Source organism: Ciconia boyciana, chromosome 4, assembly GCF_034638445.1.
Source record: "Ciconia boyciana chromosome 4, ASM3463844v1, whole genome shotgun sequence".
NCBI classification, from domain to species: Eukaryota; Metazoa; Chordata; class Aves; order Ciconiiformes; family Ciconiidae; genus Ciconia; species Ciconia boyciana.
In genome coordinates this window covers 35,367,844-35,389,291 of record NC_132937.1, presented here as the reverse complement: position 1 = coordinate 35,389,291, position 21,448 = coordinate 35,367,844, and the positions used below count along the sequence as shown (strand labels likewise).

At 42.3% G+C, this 21,448-nt stretch overlaps 2 protein-coding genes across 2 annotated transcripts; both read left to right on the top strand.

Moving 5' to 3' along the window:
• Positions 1–716: 716 nt before the first annotated feature.
• Positions 717–11,913, top strand: LOC140650920 (molybdopterin synthase sulfur carrier subunit-like). Its single transcript, XM_072859798.1, is given in 3 exon segments — positions 717–731; positions 9,212–9,336; positions 11,787–11,913. Coding segments are annotated over 3 exon segments (267 nt in total).
• A 1,158-nt stretch (positions 11,914–13,071) lies between these two features.
• On the top strand, positions 13,072–17,665 carry LOC140650919 (molybdopterin synthase catalytic subunit). Its single transcript, XM_072859797.1, has 4 exons — positions 13,072–13,168; positions 13,977–14,134; positions 16,226–16,345; positions 17,556–17,665. Exons 1-4 carry the CDS (start codon positions 13,072–13,074, stop codon positions 17,622–17,624), a joined length of 444 nt encoding a protein of 147 aa, XP_072715898.1. The 3' UTR covers positions 17,625–17,665.
• Positions 17,666–21,448: the final 3,783 nt, after the last annotated feature.

The window sequence follows — 21,448 nt, the reverse complement described above, 5'->3', positions numbered from 1 at the left end:
TTGGAAAAATTTCAACAGAATATAATCTTTCTTGAAAAAATGCATTTCTTATTTACAAAGAAAGCATTCCAGTTGTCAACCAGCACAGAGAAGAGTTGAATATGCACAGTGCATATAGGCTGGTGGAAATAATTCCAGTTTGATCAACCTCAGTGGAAGACATTATCAGTCAGGATCTAGCCATGTTTTTCTGGAAATGTGCAAAACTGACGAGTGAAAAGCATACAACACTTCCAATAAGAATACTGATTCAGTTTTATATATTGACTGTATGATGATGATCATCTGCAGACTGTCAGCAAGGCTCCTACATAGATGGCAAGGAGGTAGGTATGGGAACATGGCATGTTGCAAGCTGCAGCCAACCCCCCGGCTAGGGTCAATGCAGATCTACCCCTAGTGTCTAATTGCCTGCAATAGGATTCATCTGTGAAGAACATCTTGTGTCACTGTCTCTTTGGAGTGCTTATAAAAGTGTATGCACTTTTGACCCTATTACTCAAAACCGCTAAACTTTAGGTGTAGAATTAATCAGGATGTTTAAATACAAGCCCAGCATTCTACAGAATCAACTATATAACCTTTACATCTAAAGCATAAAGAAAAGATTGAAGGCAAAAAACCTGGAATACTTTCACTGATATTGAAAGAATTAACCATGTGATACAATCAGAATCTAAAACTAAGCTAGATTGCCATTTGCAGGATATCCTATCATGATTGTGCTGTGTGCACTTCCAGAAGTAGGTAAAGATACTGATCTGAAACACTGTAAAAACTTCAGCAAAACTTCAATTTTCAAGCCGAGCAAAGCAGCTACAATGATTATAAAGAATTGATAGGTAAAGTAGCTGCAATGTGTAATCTGATATGACAAGTTTCTACCTCAACTCAAATTCAGAACTGGTGGGTAAAGAGGTTGGTTTTATTTTCATCAGCCACCCACAGATCAGATTTAACTCCTGTGGAATTCCATTGGCTTCAGCAAATCCATATTGTGAAATGTTTCTTACCTTGTGCAATGTTTCAAATTCTTACACATTATGATAATTAGAGGGCCAACAATTTAATCTGGGAATATAAACTAACACTGTATTATTTATCTGCAGGCATTCCATATCTCCCTGTGCTAGGTGCTTTACAAAAGAAGGACAGGAGAACATACAAGCCAAGTGAAATACTAGAGACAAGAGAGAAATTGTATCTTTTTAAACATAATATCAGAGACATAACTTGTAGATTTGATAGCATTCAAAATTCTTTGCCCTTACAACTACTTTGTTAAAAGAATTCGAGGTCTTTGCAGGAAGTAATGCATTTTTGACATTACAATTTTTTTTCCATAATGACAGATAACACATTTGATATTTTAAGTATTTAGATTATCCAGATCAAATATTAGCCAGGTAGTTCAGTACCAGGCACTTTGAAATATGAGGTTCTTTCTTTGGGATAAAGCTTGTGCTTTTCCTTGGTATCAAAGATTGCAGAAACAGTTTTTACCTTAGCATCATCACTGAATGCCCTAACGCCCTTTCCCATCATTCTTCAGAACATGTGTTATACTGCTTAATGATCATCCAAAACTCCATAGCTAGCTTTATTTGGATGATGCTGTGTGCATGCTGGTTTAATATAATCTTTAGCTATACTTTGGGGCAAAGGACAGTATGGAAATGAAAGAGGTCATCTCTTTAGGAATACTGTAGCCGTCAACAGAAAAGGAAAATACTTTATTAAAAAAATGAAAATTTATGGATTTTTTAAATCTCATTTAAGAAGTTAGATATTTCACTTACTGCTGTTGCTCAATGTAAATAAAAAGAAATTCTTGTAGAAAAAACTTGCCTGTAAATGAGACAGTTGAACACAGTTGTGTGCCTATGAATTACAGTTCCAGACTGCTTATACTCTGCCTTAAAGCTGTGTATTCTTTCTCTGTAATTGTGCAATGCATTTATATTGGAAGGCCCTCTTAAAACTGGGTGATCTATTGGTTTAGGGACCTAAAAATTAATCCCAGATGTGATCACGCTCTTCTAGCCCTTCAAAAAGTAACTACTGCACCATCTGTTTTGTAATAGACAATTTCAAAGAGTGCCAAGGGGAATGTTAAAGACATTGGTCAAACAGCCACATATACCTCACACACAGGAATCCTAGAGGTCATAGTGCCTCAGACAGATTCATATTTTCACTTTTTTTTTCTCCCCGTTCTTCCACCATGGAAACTCAAGGAACAGCTCTCTTTCCTCCCAAAACAGGAAGGAAATTTTTTTTTCAGATTATTACCAGCATTGACATGCATGAGGCCAAATTCAGACCTGAATTCAGTGGAATGACTGGAATTCATGGTGACATATCTCTTACACCTGACCCACTTTTGGATCCTTGTAAGTTATTCCAAACAGCTTTGTTTTCTTTTAAATGAACTCAGTAGCAGGAGGTTAATGCTAAACTGACTTTAGATCTGGCTGGTCACCCAAGACAAATGAAGGGTGCAACAGGTAATGAAGGGTTATTCCAGATCATGATCATTTTTATTTTTCCTGGTTATTTCAGGAAGCTTGAAGTAAAGGGATTGTGTCTGTTCTTCTAAATACAGTGTTATGCATCAATATCTACATCTCTGGTGTATAACACAGATATACTCAGGTCTAACACCAACATAACTAAATTCATCACAACAGTAAAACTGGAGTAAAAGAAGTTCTCTGAAGACTTCCTAAATATATCTCTGAACTTCAGAGCAGTAACTCATGATTTATACCAAATAGTCCTGAGAAAAGGTCTAAAATGAAAACAGAAGGAAACAGAAAATCTACTAGAGGTTAGACAATCACAATCTTGTGCAGTCCTAAAGAGTCACTTTTGCTGCAGTGATGTTAAATAAATCACTGGTAAAAAGAAATAAAGATTAATAATATGTCTCCAGTTCATTCATCTTTGGTTTTCCCAGTGCATGCAGTCATGTTTTGTACCAATTCTTGTAATAAGTTATTAAAAAATAGCTTAGGACTAGCAGACTAGTGTACCTACTTAAGTTTCATTGACTTTTCTGTGGTTCTCTCCATTCAACAGCACACTGCAGAATCAGTGCCTTAGACTGTAAGCTTAGTGCCTGGGTATACTCAAGCTAGATCTTCAAGTTCAAAGTATGCTGCTGGCAGATAAGAAATAAATTAATAGGAATAACAGCTCCTCACCATTTGACTCTCCTTGGTATTATTAGAATTTAATTTCTCTTAAGCCACGTTCCATTTTGGTGGTGTAAGGGAATTCTGTACAGTAAGATTTGCACTTTTTCAGTATTAAACATTATTAAAACAAAGAAAGGATGGAAAGCGGAATGGGAAATGTCTGCTTTGGAGGGCTTCATCACAGCTTTTAAAATCGAAGACCTCCAAAAGAAATATAATCTAAGAGGCTAATATACATATGGGTGTGGGAAGATGCATACACACTTGTTAACTAAAGCAAAGGCCATGTGCCCTGGTTTCGGCTGGGATAGAGTTAATTTTCTTCCTAGTAGCTGGTATAGTGCTGTCTTTTGGATTTAGTATGAGAATAATGTTGATAACACACTGATGGTTTAGTTGTTGCTAAGTAATGTTTACACTAGTCAAGGACTTTTCAGCTTCCCATGCTCTGCCAGGTGCAGAAGAAGCTGGGAGGGGACACAGCCAGGATAGTTGATCCAAACTGGCCAAAGGGCTATTCCATACCATATGATGTCATGCTCAGTACATAAACTGGGGGGAGTTGGCCGGGGGGCAGTGATCGCTGCTCGGGGACTGGCTGGGCATCGGTCAGCAGGTGGTGAGTGGTTGCATCACTTGTTTTTTCTTCTCTGGGTTTTTGTTCCTCTCTCGCTCTCTTGTTGTTTTCCTTTTCATTACAATTTTTTATTACAGAATCACAGAATTGTATAGGCTGGAAAAGACCTTTAAGATCATCAAGTCCAACTGTTAACCTAACGCTACCAAGTCCACCACTACACCATGTCCCTAAGCACCTCATCCAAACGTCTTTTAAATACCTCCAGGGATGGTGACTCAATCACTTCCCTGGGCAGACTGTTCCAATGCTTGATAACCCTTTCAGTGAAGTAAAATTTCCTAATATCCAATCTAAACCTCCACTGGCACAACTTGAGGCCGTTTCCTCTCGTCCTATCGCTAGTTACTTGGGAGAAGAGACCGACACCCACCTCTCTACAACCTCCTTTCAGGTAGCTGTAGAGAGCAATAAGGTCTCCCCTCAGCCTCCTTTTCTCCAGGCTAAACAACCCCAGTTCCCTCAGCCACTCCTCATAAGACTTGTGCTCTAGACCCTTCACCAGCTTCGTTCCCCTTCTTTGGACACACTCCAGCACCTCAATGTCCTTCTTGTAGTGAGGGGCCCAAAATCAAACACAGTATTCGAGGTGCGGCCTCACCAGTACCGAGTACAGGGGGACAATCACTTCCCTAGTCCTGCTGGCCACACTATTTTTGATACAAGCCAGGATGTCATTGGCCTTCTTGGCCACCTGGGCACACTGCTGGCTCATATTCAGGCGGCTGTCAACCAACACCCCCAGGTCCTTTTCCGCCAGACAGCTTTCCAGCCACTCTTCCCCAAGCCTGTAGCGTTGCATGGGGTTGTTGTGGCCCAAGTGCAGGACCTTGCACTTAGCCTTGTTGAACCTCATACATTTGGCCCCAGCCCATCGATCCAGCCTGTCCAGGTCCCTCTGGAGAGCCTTCCTACCCTCAAGCAGATCAACACTCCCGCACAACTTGGTGTCGTCTGCAAACGTACTGAGGGTGCACTCGATCCCTTCGTCCAGATCATTGATAAAGATATTAAACAGGACTGGCCCCAGCACAGAGCCCTGGGGAACACCACTTGTGACCGGCCACCAACTGGAGTAAACTCCATTCACCACCACTCTTTGGGCCCAGCCAGCCAGCCAGTTCTTTACCCAGCAAAGAGTACACCTGTCCAAGCCACGAGCAGCCAGTTTCTCCAGGAGAATTCTGTGGGAAATGGTGTCAAAGGCTTTACTGGAGTCTAGATAGACAACATCCACAGCCTTCCCCACATCCATTAGGCGGGCCACCTTGTCATAGAAGGAGATCAGGTTGGTCAAGCAAGACCTGCCTTTCCTAAACCCATGCTGGCTGGGCTTGATCCCTTGGTTATCCTCTACATGCCGCGTGATGGCACTCAAGATGATCTGCTCCATCAGCTTCCCCGTTACTGAGGTCAGGCTGACAGGCCTGTAGTTCCCCGGATCCTCCTTCCGGCCCTTCTTGTAGATGGGCGTCACATTTGCTAATCTCCAGTCAACTGGGACCTCCCCAGTTAGCCAGGACTCCTGGTAAATGATGGAAAGGGGCTTGGTGAGCACTTCTGCCAGTTCCTTCAGTACTCTCGGGTGGATCTCATCAGGCCCCATAGACTTGTGAGTGTCTAAGTGGTGCAGCAGGTCACTAACCATTTCCCCCTGGATTATGGGGGCTCCATTCTGGTTCCCGTCCCTATCTTCCAACTCAGGGGGCTGGGTACCCAGAGAACAACTGGCCCTACTATTAAAGACTGAGGCAAAGAAGGCATTAAGTACCTCAGCTTTTTCCTCATCCTTTGTCACTGTGTTCCCTCCCCCGTCTACTAGGGGCTGGAGATTCTTCTTAGCTCTCCTTTTGCTGCTAATGTATTTGAAGAAGTATTTTTTGTTGTCTTTTATGGCAGTAGCCAGATTAAGTTTTAGCTTGGCTTTGGCCCTTCTAATTTTCTCCCTGCACAGCCTCGCTACACCTTTGTAGTCCTCTTGACTTGCCTGCCCCTTCTTCCAAAGGTCGTAGACTCTCCTCTTTTTCCTGAGTTCTAGCCAAAGCTCTCTATTCAGCCAGGCCAGTCTTCTTCCCCGCCGGCTCGTCTTTCGGCACCTGGGGACAGCCTGCTCTTGTGCCTTTAGGACTTCCTCCTTAAAGAATGTTCAGCCTTCCTGGACTCCTTTGCCCTTTATTATTATTATTATTATCTCCTCTTTTTCCCAATTAATAAACTGTTCTTATCTCAACCCACGAGTTTTCTTACTTTTGCTCTTCCGATTCTCTCCCCCATCCCACCAGGGGTGGGGGAGGGTGAGCGACCGGCTGTGTGGTGCTTAGTTGCCGACTGAAGCTAAACCACGACACCATGGCTTAGGACAAGATTTAATTCAAAATATTAGACTCAATAAATAACACTTAGAACTAGATGTTATATGTTGCAGCTACTCACAATTACACTCCAAACCAAAAGCTGCAAGAAGAAAATGGTGCCCGAAAGAAGGATCCAAACCAGAAAATATGTTAAGGGAAAATCATGTCGAGCTAGACTATAGGAATCATAGAGAAGAGATGGTTTTGAAATCCCAGTCTCTACAGAGCTAACATACCTTCTCCAGAGCTGTAGGAACATCTCTCCTCTCATTTCATTTTACGTAGGTACCTGTACTCTCCCAAAAATCCACAAAACAAGCCAAACAATAAAATAGCAATCTGAAGAAAACTTATTCTTGCAAACCAAGAAGCATAGTAGTCACAGCTCTGTTTCTGAAGCTGGTGTTCCTGGGAAAAAAGACCTCCAGAATTAAGAAGTATTTAGGGAGAGTTTTTGTTTTGGACATTCATATTACACTTCAGCTTAATTCCTGCTTTGGTTTCTTAAGAACTTTTAACCTCTTTTTATCAGTTCTAGAACGCAATTAATTGATTATCATTGTCACAAATCCTACTCTATTCCTGTGCCTTCTAGGCCCAAATTCTGCCTTTAACTAAGTCACACAACACAGGGCTGAAGACTGACCCATCCTTTGAAAAATACTCAAGAATTGGCTTAGGTGAGTCATTAGTTGGAGCTCAAATAAAGAAAATCCAGAAACTTGCTGTCAGTAACTCTTATCTCCTTATTCCATAGTGGGCCTAACTCTAAATTCAACCCTAAATCTGGGGATAAATCTTTGAGAGCTCACTGTTTTCTGGGCTGAGAGGCTAATTTGCTCCAGCTAAGCCCAGCCCTCACCCACTTGACTCTAAGGACAGATACCTGTGGCACATCTTTTGCACTGGAAAAATGTGCCAGCCACTTGCTAGCTACTGGCTAGGTCATACGCACCTTGTCAAAAAGTGATCTATTTAATTTAAGATGTATAGATCCAAAATTACACAGCTCAGAGAAAAAAACCCACAATCATTTTATTCACTTGACACATGCTGTCTTGAGGAGAGTTCAATTTGTAACAGTAGTTAATCATTCACAAACAAAAGAATACAGTTTTAAAAAATAACTCATTTGTTCCTCACAGCAGAGGATTAAGACATGGTGCACTGGATAACTGGTACAAAATACATGCTCCATGGAAGTAATTGTATTTCTATTGCACATTTTTTGAAAAACTTTATCACTTTAACTTTCATTGCACAGTAGAAAACTGTGCCGTTGTCCCTGTCTTTGTATCTCAGAGGCAAGAATTATTACATAGAAAGGTCTGGTTCCCTTCTCAACTTTGAAATGACTGGATAGCAGTTCTTCTTTTGAGGGCATTTTTTTTTACTGACAGTGTTGCATCTAGCTAGGATGGATGTTTTCCACCTGACTACCTGCCCGAATCACAAGTGCTCATTTACATACCGCAAACTCCATGTTGCTGATAACGATTCCAGAGATCCCTCTGGTTAGCGTGACAGGAGGAGCTACTGTTTTGCTGTTGAGAGGTTACAAGTGTTGCTTGGTGTGAGAGACTGAAAGAGTTAATGTCTCAAACATTATGGTGAGGCGAGGCGCTATTTGCATGGCGACGGCAGGTCGGCAAGCGCTGGACAGGGGAGAGCGAGAGCGGGACGTGGAGAGCGCGTCGGAGGACGCGCGGTTCCGGGTTCCGACGGACCTTACCATGTATGGCCAGAGGTCACACAGAGTTGCTCTGAGGAAGGGGCTTGCGACCACCCCCCCTCCCCCAGCGCCTGCGCAGAAGATTCAGAACTTTCTAGAACAAGAACCATGTAAGTCCTGAAGGGGAGTACCTGGAGGCGGGGATTAGCTTATAAAAGACACGCCCTCCAGGGAACCACGTGCGCGCCCACCACTGGAGGATTGCTACGTCTGTCATGGTCATCGCGGGATCCAAGGGTGGTGATACTTTTTCTTTCTCTTTCCTCCTCTCTTCTCCTTTCCTTTTCCCGCTTCTCTCTTCCTCCACTCTTCCAATATATGCAAGTTTGGGATAAATTGTGACGGGTTGCCTGTAAAATAGCTCCATTGCCAAATCGCCTCTGTTCGTTCATTTAGCTCGCCAGTTCGTTAAGTTTGTCCGTTTGTGGAATTCGCCAGTTAATAAAGTTGCTGGCCAGACTGTTCCTCTGAGTCATTGTCGTGACTCTACCGACTGCGCGGCTCTGCCGAGCAGAGATCGGCCTTTGTTGGTACACAAACCGTTGGGGAATCAAAAAGATTCACTTATCTCGTAACCCACCGAGTGGGACGAGACACCTGGTAAACAGCACAGAAATAACCCTGGCCACCCACGACAACATGGTTTTGGGGCACAGTTGTGTCCTGCGGAACAATTGCTGCGGGTGTCTCTGCAGCACCTGTCACATATCCCACACCTCTTTCCTCTTCTCCCCAATGCCAAACTGAAGCCCCAAGTTAGCTAGCATTCTTCCATGGTGCTATTTTTCCACGCAGGCAATTGCTGAAGGTGTACAGTTGTCCACAGGAAGACAGGTGACATCATGCCACAGCAATCTCTGCACTAAAATGGGACCTACCGCTCTATGTGCTGCCAGGTAGGTGCCGCTGTTCCCGGCTCGGCGGCGCCTGTGGGGAGCGGGCTCCGGTTAGAGGCGAGGCCGGTCTCGGGGGGTGGCGGGGCTCCCTCAGTCCCTCTCCTCGGCGGGGTGCTGGCAGTCGGTGGGCAGAAGCGCCGCGCGGGCACGGCAGACGAGGCCTGGACGGCTGGAGCGGGGCATGTATTCACACTGACTTACACCCCCCCCTCCCGACAACCAGAGCATGAGGAACGCGACAGAGCTTGTAGGCATAAAAAAAAAAGCCAGGGAAAGCTTTTCCTCACGCTGGTTTGGTTTCGTTTGTTTTGTTATTTTTGGAGAAGTTAATGTGCAATAGCAGTTTTTCTTCAGTAGGCCCCTGATCCCCTGAACGGCGTTTGTTCCTCGAGCGGGTCGCCGTGCAGTATTTTGCCAGGAGCATGGAGCTGGCGGGGCTGTGCTCTGAGACCCTCTCGGTGCCACAGCAGATCACCTCTCTGCAGCTCTGAGAGGAGATTGTTAAGATTCATCCAAGGTATTTGGGAAAGTTACTGCTGAGGTGCACAAAGTTTAACATGTTTGGGGTTTTTTTTGTAAAGAAATAAAAATTCAGTGTTTATAGTTGAGCTGGAACATGTATTGGTACTTTGGTACCATAAAAATAGTGAAGTTACCTTGTTCTTGTAACCTGCAGTGAGCATTTTGTGTTTTGGCTAATTGCAAATGCTATAGCTTTATGTATATGCTAGGAAAGACTAGGTCAAATAAACATACCCAAAAGTTGGGCATGAGGGGTAAAGACGTGGCCCATTGTCTAGGAGGGCCACAGTGTGGTAACTCCACTGCATGTGAAAACAGAATACCTGAGCTGTGTTAGTACCTGTGGAGAACGTGAGATGTGTCAAGAAGGGATCTAGCACAGCTGGGGCAATAAGAAATTCATGATAATGTGCAGGTGGTTTTGATCACTTATCTTTAACTATACTGTTAGCCATTAGTCTGAGCTTATGGCACCCTCTGGAAGGCAGGTCAAGAAGGGAACTGAAGCACTGCCATGGGCTTCCAGCCACTCAACCCTTACATAGGAAATAGGCTCAGCCACTTTCAACCTCCTCTGCTTTGAAAAAAAAGCGTTGTTGGTTGTGTCTTATAGGGTCTGGTCCTGAGAGTGTGCTAGGTGTGTGCTGTAAGGACCCCTGCAGCACTGGTGTTCTTTGGGGGTGTCAGCACAAGGTCCCCCTCAGGTGAGGGAATGTGCTCAGTCTTGTCAAGAATGAGTCTGATGGACAAAGGTGCAACACTGTTTGGAAAAAAAAGAAAAAAAAGAAAAAAAAAGGCATAACAGAAATTGAGGTCCTCAGGATTTAGTGCTGAATGCACTGGAGTTTGGACTTTGGTGCCAAAGTCTTCCTTTGGGCACCACCCTTCTTTATTAGATCTACTCTCAAAGGCTATGAAAAAAACCAACTATTTAGCAATGGCAGCTGTTTCCAACTGAGAAGCTCTAATCAAATGTTAGACCAGGGGCCTTTTCCTCACACAGAATGAGACCAAGTGTGTTTTGGGGGAGAAGGCAATAAGGAATGAGTGTATTTTACTTTGCAGCCTATTACTCGGTGCCAGAAGCAGCAGCACCTTTGGTTACTTTGCCATAGTTTGTCAACTTTGTCCTTTTACAAATGATGACTTGGAGCAGTACATATTGTATGTGCAGTTACTTCACAGCGGCTGCCTTGGAAAATGCTTCTGTTCCTAGCTTTTCTGGAAAAACTCAACATAATTGTAGGGCACTGACCACAGACTTCTATTCACATTGCTAATGGATATTCAAACTGCAGCTTGAGCATACTTGACAGTGTTCTTCTGTTCTACCCATTTTCCCCAATGAATTAGCTTGCAAGTGACATTAATTAGAAACCATCCTTCTAACGGGCACTTCAGTTCCATAGTTGCGCTCATTTCCTCAGTGGCTTGCTTTACTTTCGTACAGTCCCTCCCTTCAGTCTGCCCTCTGAGTCGGTGCTACTGTGTTTTGCTCAGCCTGTGCCTTGCCTGCTTTTGTCTATCTGGCAGGTAGGAAATAAGATGATTTTTACTTGTACCCTTTTGGCATGCTTGTTTCTAGGCAATACAGCTCTCCGCTGTCTGTGCCAGATTTTATAGTCTCGAACAATAACAGTTATCACACCTGCATCTTCTAAAGTAAAATGTTGGCATTCTTTTTCTGCTGTCTTACTGATGTTGCTCTCATACTCACTGTGTGATTGCACTTAGTCGTGAAAGCGACTCCCTGCCTCGTGGCATCCAGAGCTGTGGACTCACAACAACATCTCACAGATGCGAAGACCAAAAAATACATGGAAGGTGTGCCAGAAAATCATATCTGCTCTCTTAGCTCTGTTGCCACTCCTTATCAATAGCAAATTTCAGACCTGTTAAGTACAAAAGACCCAAAGCCTCATAAACTGTGAGGTTACACAACAAGAACAACTCTTTGACCACCGAATCTTCATGAGATCTTACGAACAGCATCCCACAACACTTGTTGCTGTGTAAGAAAATTGCTATCCAGTCCAGCCAGACTGAATCAGGGGAACATTTCCTTCTAATCTCAAATCAGATAGTTGGTATCCTCTTGAGTTACCTACTTCTTTGTTAGAAGCTTTTAAAGTGGGTCTGGTATACATTGGTTGGTTCTGATGTAGTTTATAAAGGCCTATGACAAATCCAGTTCCTGACTTCTGAAAATTATACTGAGTTGGTTTCTCCTTAGCTGCAACAAGAAAATCCAAGAGTAGGAGGTGGGTGTTTGTCATATTTTTGAAAGTATTTGAAAGTATATTGGAAGCAGAGTTGCCTAAGTGTCAGTGGTATTTACCTCAGCTGCCCTAGACTGTGCACCAGTTTGTTGTTTAATGAAATCTCATGGTTAAATGCAAACACTCTATTTAGAAACCTGTTTGTGCTCCTGCCAACCCCTCTCAGGCTTGTTGTCATCCGGGATCAAGTGGTTTTTACTGTGCGGCAGGAGTATGTGCTTCTTGGAGATCAGCTCCTGGTCCTGCAGCCTGGAGACAAGGTTGCCATCGTCCCACCAATTAGTGGAGGCTGAATCTGTCCAAGCTCTGTTTAAGTAGGTATCACTTCTTGCTTAGTTTCCTATGGAGTGTCATCCTGTGCTAAAATATCTCATGGATTCTGTATAATCTTCCTATAATCTTTTTTTCATTTAGGTTCAGAGATGTGATTGCAATTCTTTCCCTCCACCCCCAGTACTCTTTTGAGAGAGCATAACTTGTGTTTCCTGCTGGAGAGAACCATTGTGCTGACCAAAAACTATAAGCTGGTGCACCAATAAATGATTAACACATATGTAGTAAATGGAAGAAAATTGCCAGAGAGGTCAGGCATTGTTTTGAATTTGGGTTTTAGGTCTTATTATTCTTTAGTAGTTGTTTCTGGCTGTCAGTAGATATCCACCTTGCCTAAATAAGATAATAATGAAAAACCTCCTGCCACTTTTAAACAGAAAAGATGATACAGAAAAGAATTGACTGCTGCTTAAAAAAAAAAACAAACACAAAATTTTTTTTGTTGCTGTCAAAGGAACAGGTGTCCTTAGAATAGCTTCATTTCTTTACATGCTTTCAAGTGTCAGTGCATATATTTACTGCAGCTTGCTCCATTGCTGCTGCTCAAAATACTTATTTTCCTCCTCATTCTTAGATGAACTGATGACTGGTTTCTACTCAGAGAAATTAGAAGTGTCTCCTGTGTCAGTGAGACTGATAGTATGAGGAGGACCTGAATGTCCTGGAGAGCATATTAAACTTTAGGATTAGAACCCTAATCTGTGTTTATCGGAAATCTCTGTTTTAAACTGTGTTTGATTTCAGGATAAGATAGGGAGGAGGGGCTGACAATCTTACCACAGATTTACTAGCACAGTGGTCCATGCTGGTTGATTGTACTGTTAAACTGGGGCCTCGCACTAGTTCTAGTTTCATCCTACTGGACCAGACTTTCCTACCAGGAAGGAACCTGTATGCATTAAAAACCAGGTCGTCACTTGATATTTGCAGTTAATATTCTCTCAGCAAGTCTGCTGAGAAGTGAATTTGCCATGGAGACTGGTCTCTTGGGGTAGGTAGATGGTGCATGTTTTCTGAATAAATTGGGGCATCAGCACTGAAAAAAAGGCAGTTGGCAAATGCTAGTATTGCCAAAAACAACAACAGAGTCTGTTTGGTTTCAGCCTTTCTAGTGAGCTATGGGTGTAAGTGAAGATATGCCAACAGATTTTATCCAGCTCAAGTCTGAAAAGCTGGTCATTTCACCATACTGTGGGGCAGTGTCTCTGTTCATTGGTGAGGTTAATGTTTCTGAGCTAGATCTCTGGGTGTGTTAATAGTCTAATAAATGGAACCTAGATTGTCCACACCCCAAGCTCATGCTTCTCAAATAAATAAATTCCTGGACTCAACCCAGGACGTTCAGAAAACACATTCTGAATTATTTAGAACAAGACCATGGCAGCTCTTAAACAGTTGCATTGGGACAAAGTGGTGAGAAACTTCCCTGCTGGTGTGGCTATCCTAGGGCTGAACAGAACAGCAGCTCTGGAGTACAGGACTGCTTGGGAGCTATTCTCCCATCCCCTTGGACATAGCTTATTCAAGGTGGGAAGTGGGATGTTGTGGCTATGCAAACCACAGGTCCACACCTGTATGAAAGCTGCTGCAACTCAGACCTTGGTTGAAAGCAAAGTACTATTTTACCCATGGGCTGGTGAAGGTCAAGGCTGATGGCTCTGTCCTGTTGCTTAATGTACATGGTACAGATCTTGAAACCCCTTTGTGCTCAAACCTTAGTGCCACTGGGTTCCTAAATACTGAGCACTTAAACGTTGCATGGGCAAATGCAATAATAGCACCTTAGCAGTTACCACAGAAGATGTCCCAGCCTTGGGCATTACAGATTGCAGACTTGTGTAATCTGTAGACTAAATTCTTCCTTGTATATTATAAATTTCTCTTGTTCAAAGAATCTCTTTACACAGCCATGATTAGGAGAGGTCGTTTATGTTTGCACAGTGCTGACCTTGGCTGTAGTGGGAGATCCTAGGTTTTACTCAGTATTTATTGGTGCTTTTGTTTGATACTCATTTGTGTTTAGGTACTACGAGAAATAATTTTGAAGGGAAAAAAGTGATTCACTTAGAGTATGAAGTGTATACTTCAATGGCAGAGACCGAAATAAAGAAAATCTGCAGAGATGTTGGACAGAAATGGCCATCAGTCAAACATATTGCAGTGCACCATAGACTTGGGTATGTATGGCCAGACCACATCCTTCTGCAAGTGGAATAGTAATCCTTGTCTGGTGCATGGTTGTGCTTACATAGTTGCAGGATGTGCAGGAGTCTATATAAACTGTAATGTAGTAAAGCTGGCTGCAGGATCAAGCTTTCACCGCACAGCTAAGTTTCAGAAATAGTCTTTTTCAAAATGTGTCTTTTGGTAGTGTTTGCTGGAATCCATGTTTAGACTGCAGGAACTTTGATGCTGGTATGATGGTTTGAAAGTGGGGAGAAGGGATTGAGATCAAATTGCTGGGAAGGGGATGCTGTTGGTTTTTTGCTTTTTTTTTTTAAAGACATGAAGTTGGCACCACTTTGTTTTTTCTTCTCTCTTCCATTGAGGTGCCACAGAATGTTGGTTTCTTATTGTCAGATTTAAGTCAAATTATGCCATAGGGAACCTGAAAGCTTAGACTAGGGGCGGGGGGGAGGGGAGAGGGAGAGGCAGAGGCATGGTAATTGCCAGCCATGCTTGTAGGAGAACCTCCTGTTGTTCCTTAAGTCTTGGATAAGCATTTTCTGGTGGGTTTAAAACATGGAATACTAGTGTCTGACATACTCTTGACCCTTCACTGTTCATCAGATTTCTCACTGAAACTAGCAGGATTTGCAGTGTGTGGCGCAAATGCTTGTTTCCTTTTCTCTTAGCAGAAGGAACTTAGGAGGTGATCACAAAGGGTAATATTAGCTCTGAGGGGTAGTTTCCTTAGATTTCTTCTATAGTCAACAGAGAGAGCAAATCTCTCAAGGGCAGCTCAAAGCATTTAAGCTTAGATTTTTCCTCTGAGCTGTTTGCCAGAGGAGTCTTACTATAGAGGGAGGGTTGGGAGGCAGCTTTTGGGAATACTACCCTTGTGAGGAGCAAAACAAAACCTTGTGCTACTTCTATTAACTGAGTTTGGAAAAAACAACACACCAAACAGGAAAAACTTCATAATTTGAAATCAGAATTTGTCAAAATTTAAGTTTCATTGCAAAATCTGCATAGTTTGAGGCACTTAATTTCTTCTTTCACAAATTCTTGTGCAAACTGAGATGACTTCTCAGGTTTTCAGATAAAAACTGGCAGTTCCTGACTTGTTATTGTTCATTATTAAGCCAGCTTCCAGTGAGTTTCCTATGCATTGTTGCAAGTTAGCAATTTTCTCCTCTTAATTCCATAGACTTTATTTAAAAAAAAGAATAGAAGAAAAAAGTCTATGGCTGGTGGGTTTGTTTATTCTAAAGCATGGAATTCTCACATCTGGTACTGATTTTGGTTGTGGTTTTCTTTCTTTTAAAAAGTGTATAATCTTTTGGACATGGCTTGACACTTGCTCAGTATGAATGAGTCAGGAGAGCATGTGGCCAGAATACTGATGTGACATGGCCACAACTTTTGTGTGCTCTTGATGTTAAGCATTAGCTAAAGCTGCTGTTAGCTGCTGTTTAGCTAAAGCATTAGCTAAAGGAACACCTCTTCTCTCCCTAGTGTGGTTCTGTCGTGGTTTAGCCCCAGCTGGCAACTAAGCACCACGCAGCCGCTCGCTCACTCCCCCCCAGTGGGATGGGGGAGAGAATCGGAAGAGCAAAAGTAAGAAAACTCATGGGTTGAGATAAGAACAGTTTAATAATTGGAACAAAATAATAGTAATAATAATAATGAATTGTAATGAGAAGGAAAACAACAAAAGAGCGAGAGAGGAAAAAAACTGGAGAAAAAAAAACAACCCAGTGATACAACTGCTCACCACCCGCTGACCGACGCCCAGCCAGTCCCTGAGCAGCCACCGCTACCCCCTGGCCAACTCCCCCCCCAGTTTATATACTGAGCATGACGTCATATGGTATGGAATAGCCCTTTGGCCAGTTTGGATCAACTATCCTGGCTGTGCCCCCTCCCAGTTTCTTGTGCGCCTGGCAGAGCATGAGAAGCTGACAAGTCCTTGACTAGTGTAAACATTACTTAGCAACAACTAAACCATCAGTGTGTTATCAACATTATTCTCATACTAAAATCCAAACCACAGCATTATACCAGCTACTAGGAAGAAAATTAACTCTATCCCAGCCGAAACCAGGACAGGTTTCAATAACTGAAGCAAGTGTAATTATTTCAGTTTCCTCTCCACACAGAGCAGAATCCCTTGAAGCTGTAATGTACTGCATTGACACCTTAAAAGTGTCCGTCCCAATGTGGAAAATGGTATGTTTGGGATAAATTTGGTTCTAGGCCTGTGCCAGAGTCTTAGACAGCTGGGCTGAAGGCTGCTGTTGCTCTTAAGGGAAGGAGCTGAAGCGTTACGGGCAGCAGTTGCTCCTGATGGGATGCCAATGTCTAGCACCAGTGAGTTTCCTCTAATGCAGCCAGGCACATCTGTAGCAGGTAGGGCACCTGGGAGGCCCTCCCTTGCCTGTACCATCCAGCTCCTTTTCCTCTTAACTCCATCCTGGGGTGAAAGTGAAGGAGCCCTGAGCTCTCCTCTTTTGGGTGGCAAAAATTCAGTTCTGCACAGGCTTGTGGAAGAGCCTTGAGTCAGCTCTGCTTTGGACACCGTTGCAGTTTGCAAGTATAAGTGGTATTTCTTGTCTTTCTGTTTTCCCCTCATCCCCGTGGCCTTGAGAAAGCACAAAGCATTAAGCAACAGCACACAATGAAGGGATGTGCAAAGGTCCGGAAGCTAGTATGGGCACACAATGATGTGTGGAGAGACCAGACCAGTCTAGAAAGAGTCTCATTGCATAACAACAGTGTTGCATGCAAGTAATAAGCATTACCTCTGCCTTCTCTCCCAGGCAAAACTTGGCATGTGTTAACAGTGATGTTCTCTGCATTGCTCCACTTTTCTGATACCTTTTTCAGGAGACTGGAGTTCTGTGGTCTCAGAAAGAATAATCAGGGGCTCAGAGCCCTGCTGAATTTGCTGCTTAGGACTGGACTGCTGCTGGGTAGTCCAGTCTGTCCTGAAGATGTAATACTTACTGTATTTTGGGTATTGTTGTAATTTTTATTTTTTTATTATCTACATTTTATATACACTTAAATACTCTCATTCCTAAATATGATGGTACAGTAGGTTAACATAGCAACATGTAAAAAGGGCAGTGTTTCAGACACGAGTGCTGTGTACTCTACAGCTTTTACATCATTTCTTCTAGATCTCTCCTGAAGTTACTTCAGCATAGATGGGCCCTTCTAAATTTAATGGGGTTCAGCCCAAGGCTCAGGATCTGCCCATATGAAAGTCAGTATGTTCTAAGGGTGCTGCCCTCTTTTCTGTTTGCCAGTTAAGTGCTGTGTAGTCCTGTTGTGATCAGTAAATAACAGCAGGATGGTTGTTGAGTTATTTGGCCTGGCTTGTGGCTGTATGTAGCAGACTCCCACAATATTTCCCATACTTTGTTTATATTTCCAGGAGATTTATGAGGACGAATATTCTTGGAAAGAAAACAAGGAATGCTTTTGGGCAAATTCAAAAAAATAACTGTGCTCTTTTTAAAATAAAGTGTTACTGTTCCTAATGAGCATAGTGGTTTAGCTTTGAGTTGTTTTTACAGAGAATCTATATGTTTTTAAGCAGTTGTAATAGACATTTCAATCTGAACAATTTCATTAGGACTGAATGAAATGAATGAGTAATAAGTAGGGTTTTTAAGTGTTCTTGACTCTCCTTTGAAATCATCTCTTTGTGCTTTTTAATATGGAGTCAGTTTTTAAAACAATCTTCCCTAAAATTCTTGGTTGCAAGGTATTTAGTCCTCTGTGATATATACTGCTTTAATGCCTTTATATTGGTAGTCTGTGTTCACTGTCTGCATGGGAGGTCACAACAGGACAATTGGATTTTTTTTTTAATCTTAAAATCCTGAGTTTAATTTTATATGAATGCAGAATCAGTTTGCAAGCTTTATGCTATTTTGACATTCTTGTAAAATGAAAGCTACTTGAAGTAGATTAAACATTTTGGTACAGACAGAGAAGAAAATATAAACTATACCCCAGAGTTATTAACTTTTTATTAGTGGTTACTTTCCAGTAGCTGTGTCTCACAGAAACATTTTTACTGTGCAGCTGATATTACAAGTCCATTACATTAAAAAATATGGACAGACCTTGATTCAAAGTTTGATCTAATACTCTAGCAATACCAGCAACAAACTTGGATTAGCAATAACACACAAACCTGTAACTACTTAATGATGTCTAGATGTCATTAACATTGAAGGAGCTTTTTTGGCTGTGTAATTGTATGGTGCTGCAGGAAAAAGGATAAAATTATTACAAAAAGGCAACTAAGAATAAGTTTAATTAGTTTTAGTAGTTTGACTTTAGACAGGTTAGGATTCAAAGTCATCAAAATAGATTAGTTTTTCCAAAGGAAAGTTCATTTATTGAACTTTTTGCAGTTTATATATGTATTTATATTTGCATTTATGATTTTAATACAATTTTTCTCTTGTTACTGTTTTGAAACCTAGTTAAAGAGAAAAAGACTGACATAGTATGCCTGTGCTTCCACTGGAAACAACGGGCTGCTCATCCGAGTAAGATAATTTTATTTATATTATTGTTCTGTGCCATGGTAGTGTTTAGGTGCTAAAAGTTCAAAGTCCCGTTGTATATGGCACTTTTACTCATGCTGAGAGGCAATTTTATCTAGTGCTCATTATCAATGGAGACAAGATAGATATAAAGGAAGGGAAATGAAGTAAAGAGAAGTAAAATGATTTGCCCAAGCTTATATATCATTACATCACACAACACTTAAGCCTCAGCTGTATAATCCATTTCATTGTGTCTGCAGTAAAAAAATCTACAAACAGCTGCTAGCTGCACAAAATAAAACCAGAAAATTAGGAAATGGTCTTTTTTTTCCAGTGATCTCAATCAGTTTTAATACTTTTATAGTGATGGTTACTGTATCTGGCTTAAGTAAAACCCAGTGAAACACACAACTTCAAGCAGAAGCATGGTTAAACTGTGCTTATGAGGTTACTGATGCACTTTCCTCAATGGAAGTGAGCAAGTCCTTGCTCTGCAGGACAGCAGTTGCTCCTTGTGTGCGTACACATATGCAACCTCCAAACCATGTGGGCCCTGTTATCTAGGCAGAACTGAGCAAGTTCAAGGTTGAATTTTCCTTTGCTTTGGAGGTTGGAGAGAAGCCCTCTACTATTTGAATGTAATTTTTGCCAGGAATTGTACAGAATCCTGAGTACAGATCACTTCCTCTGTCAAATAATTCTTTTTGGGTTTAGAGGGAAAAAAGAAAACTAATATGCAAACTGTTTCTCATTTCTGGTGTTCATTTTTCCATGTTCATGTTTGCTGTTACCATGCAACTAATTAGTGTATTAATTTCACAAAAATAAATGCCTAATTTGCCTCGTGGTAGATGGTTTATGAATGAAGTAAAACCTATGCAGTGCTTGCATATTGGTGCTGTGCTTTGATATAGAAAACTAGTGGTATTTAGGACAGTTAAATTGTACTTGGTGCCCTATGGTCAGGGGCAATTCCTGTGGATTCACTGTCTTGCACTAGTGCCTCTCTAGTACTGCAGTCTCCTGGAAGATTTCTCTAGGGTGACCTTAAGTGCACCTTCCCCATCAGCAATGCAGCTGGGAAGGAGGGTGCAGAAAAGAAGAGAAAGAATAATTGTGTACTTCGCCACAGTGACCAGGAACAATGAATGGAAGAGATGATGTACTGAGTCACAGCTGAGTGTTAACAATGTATGTATGCTGCCATGGTCAAAACAATGAAATGTCATTTTGCATCCCTAGCTGTGCATGAGGCAAGTACTGCTTTGTTCTGGAACAATGATGTATCAGTATTGTGTAACTTTGGGTTCTTCAGCTGGCATCTAAAGGCAAAATTGAAAAGCCCCTAGGAGGGATGATATGCATAATTAGAGGTAAAATGTATCTCACTGAAATTTAAGTCCATACTCCAAGCTCAGTGTTCTGGCTCCCTCTGTAGGGCTACCCTCTCTGCTAGGGAGATATTATCTTAAGAGGGCAAATTACTCTGTTCTAAGATAGCTGCCTAAGGCTATGTCTAGAAGTGCTTCCAAATTTCCAGGCCAGGGGATGAATCCCAGCTGCATCTGACTGCGTGTCAAGGAACAATGTGGCTGCACATGTCCTGGTTTCTACACACGCAGGACTAGGCTGCTGGATGAGGACTACCTTGTATTCTGGTGAGGTCCATGAGCGGGATGATAGGCAGCTGCAGATCAATATACAATGCAGTCCTAGCTTTCTGGGATGAGTCCAGCTGTTTCTCTGCCTTGGCTATTAACCTTGGGAGGTTAATCCCACCCCTCTGTGGCTCTTCCAGCTGTGTCACAGCATGCTGCAGAGGTGGTGGCTCCAGGTACAGACAGATGTTCCCAGGAACAGATGCTGAAGACCAGAGGGTAAACATGTGACTTGCATAGAGATCTGCCAGATGAGTGGTGTTTGTGGGAGGGAAGTGCATGTCTTCAGAGTGAGAATTTGTCCTGAAAAGATATCTTGGTCTTGGCTGGCAATATTTGAATACACTGATCCCTTTGTCTGGCAGAATGTCCATATATCAGCATTACTTAAGAGTTTTCTGGCTCAAAATCTTTCATTTGTTCTATTCTCAAGAGAAGCTCAGCCTGATGCATACTATGAAAACAGTAACTGATGGAAGATTGTCATGAAATAAACTGGTGGTGGTGGGGGGGGGTTGTGTTTATAAGGAGCCTACCCAGGAGATGGCAGCTGAAAGACGGCTGTGTGGGAGGAGTGGCTCCCAGCCTGCCCGGCTTGCCCAGGTGCTGGCTGTGCTGGGAAATACAGGTGCTGGCTTCGGCTGTCACTCATGAAACTGCTACAGTTGCACTCAGGAATGAAGCTTTTACATTGCTCAACTTTAAACTAGATTTTTTGGCTTTTCTCTTAGCTCACTTTTCCTGTAGCTGTTCAAGGAATTTGTAGTTTTATAGACTAAAGCATTCATTTGCTCCATCAAAAACAATAGAAAGAAGAAACTGCTAAAACTAATTATTAATGAAATGTAATGGAAGCAGACAATGCTAACCACCCCCCCAAAGCTCTGAAAACTCAATCTTGAGCTCTTCCATTAAGTGTCCTTTGGAGGTACTTGAAGAAAGAGAGTTAAGAATAGGCTGATGACTCTAAAATCAGCAGGGTTTTTTTTTAATACCTGTCGTGGTTTAAACCCAGCCAGCAACTAAGCACCACACAGCCGCTCACTCACTCCCCCCTGGTGGGATGGGGGAGAGAATCAGAAGAGTAAAAGTGAGAAAACTCGAGG

Coding starts and splice junctions, on each gene's coding strand:
- LOC140650919 (XM_072859797.1), top strand. CDS start 13,072: ATGGGTGTAAGTGAAGATATGCCAACAGATTTTATCCAGCTCAAGTCT. Junction 14,135..16,225: donor TGCACCATAGACTTGGGTAT/GTATGGCCAGAC, acceptor AAACCAGGACAG/GTTTCAATAACTGAAGCAAG. Junction 16,346..17,555: donor CCGTCCCAATGTGGAAAATG/GTATGTTTGGGA, acceptor TTATATTTCCAG/GAGATTTATGAGGACGAATA.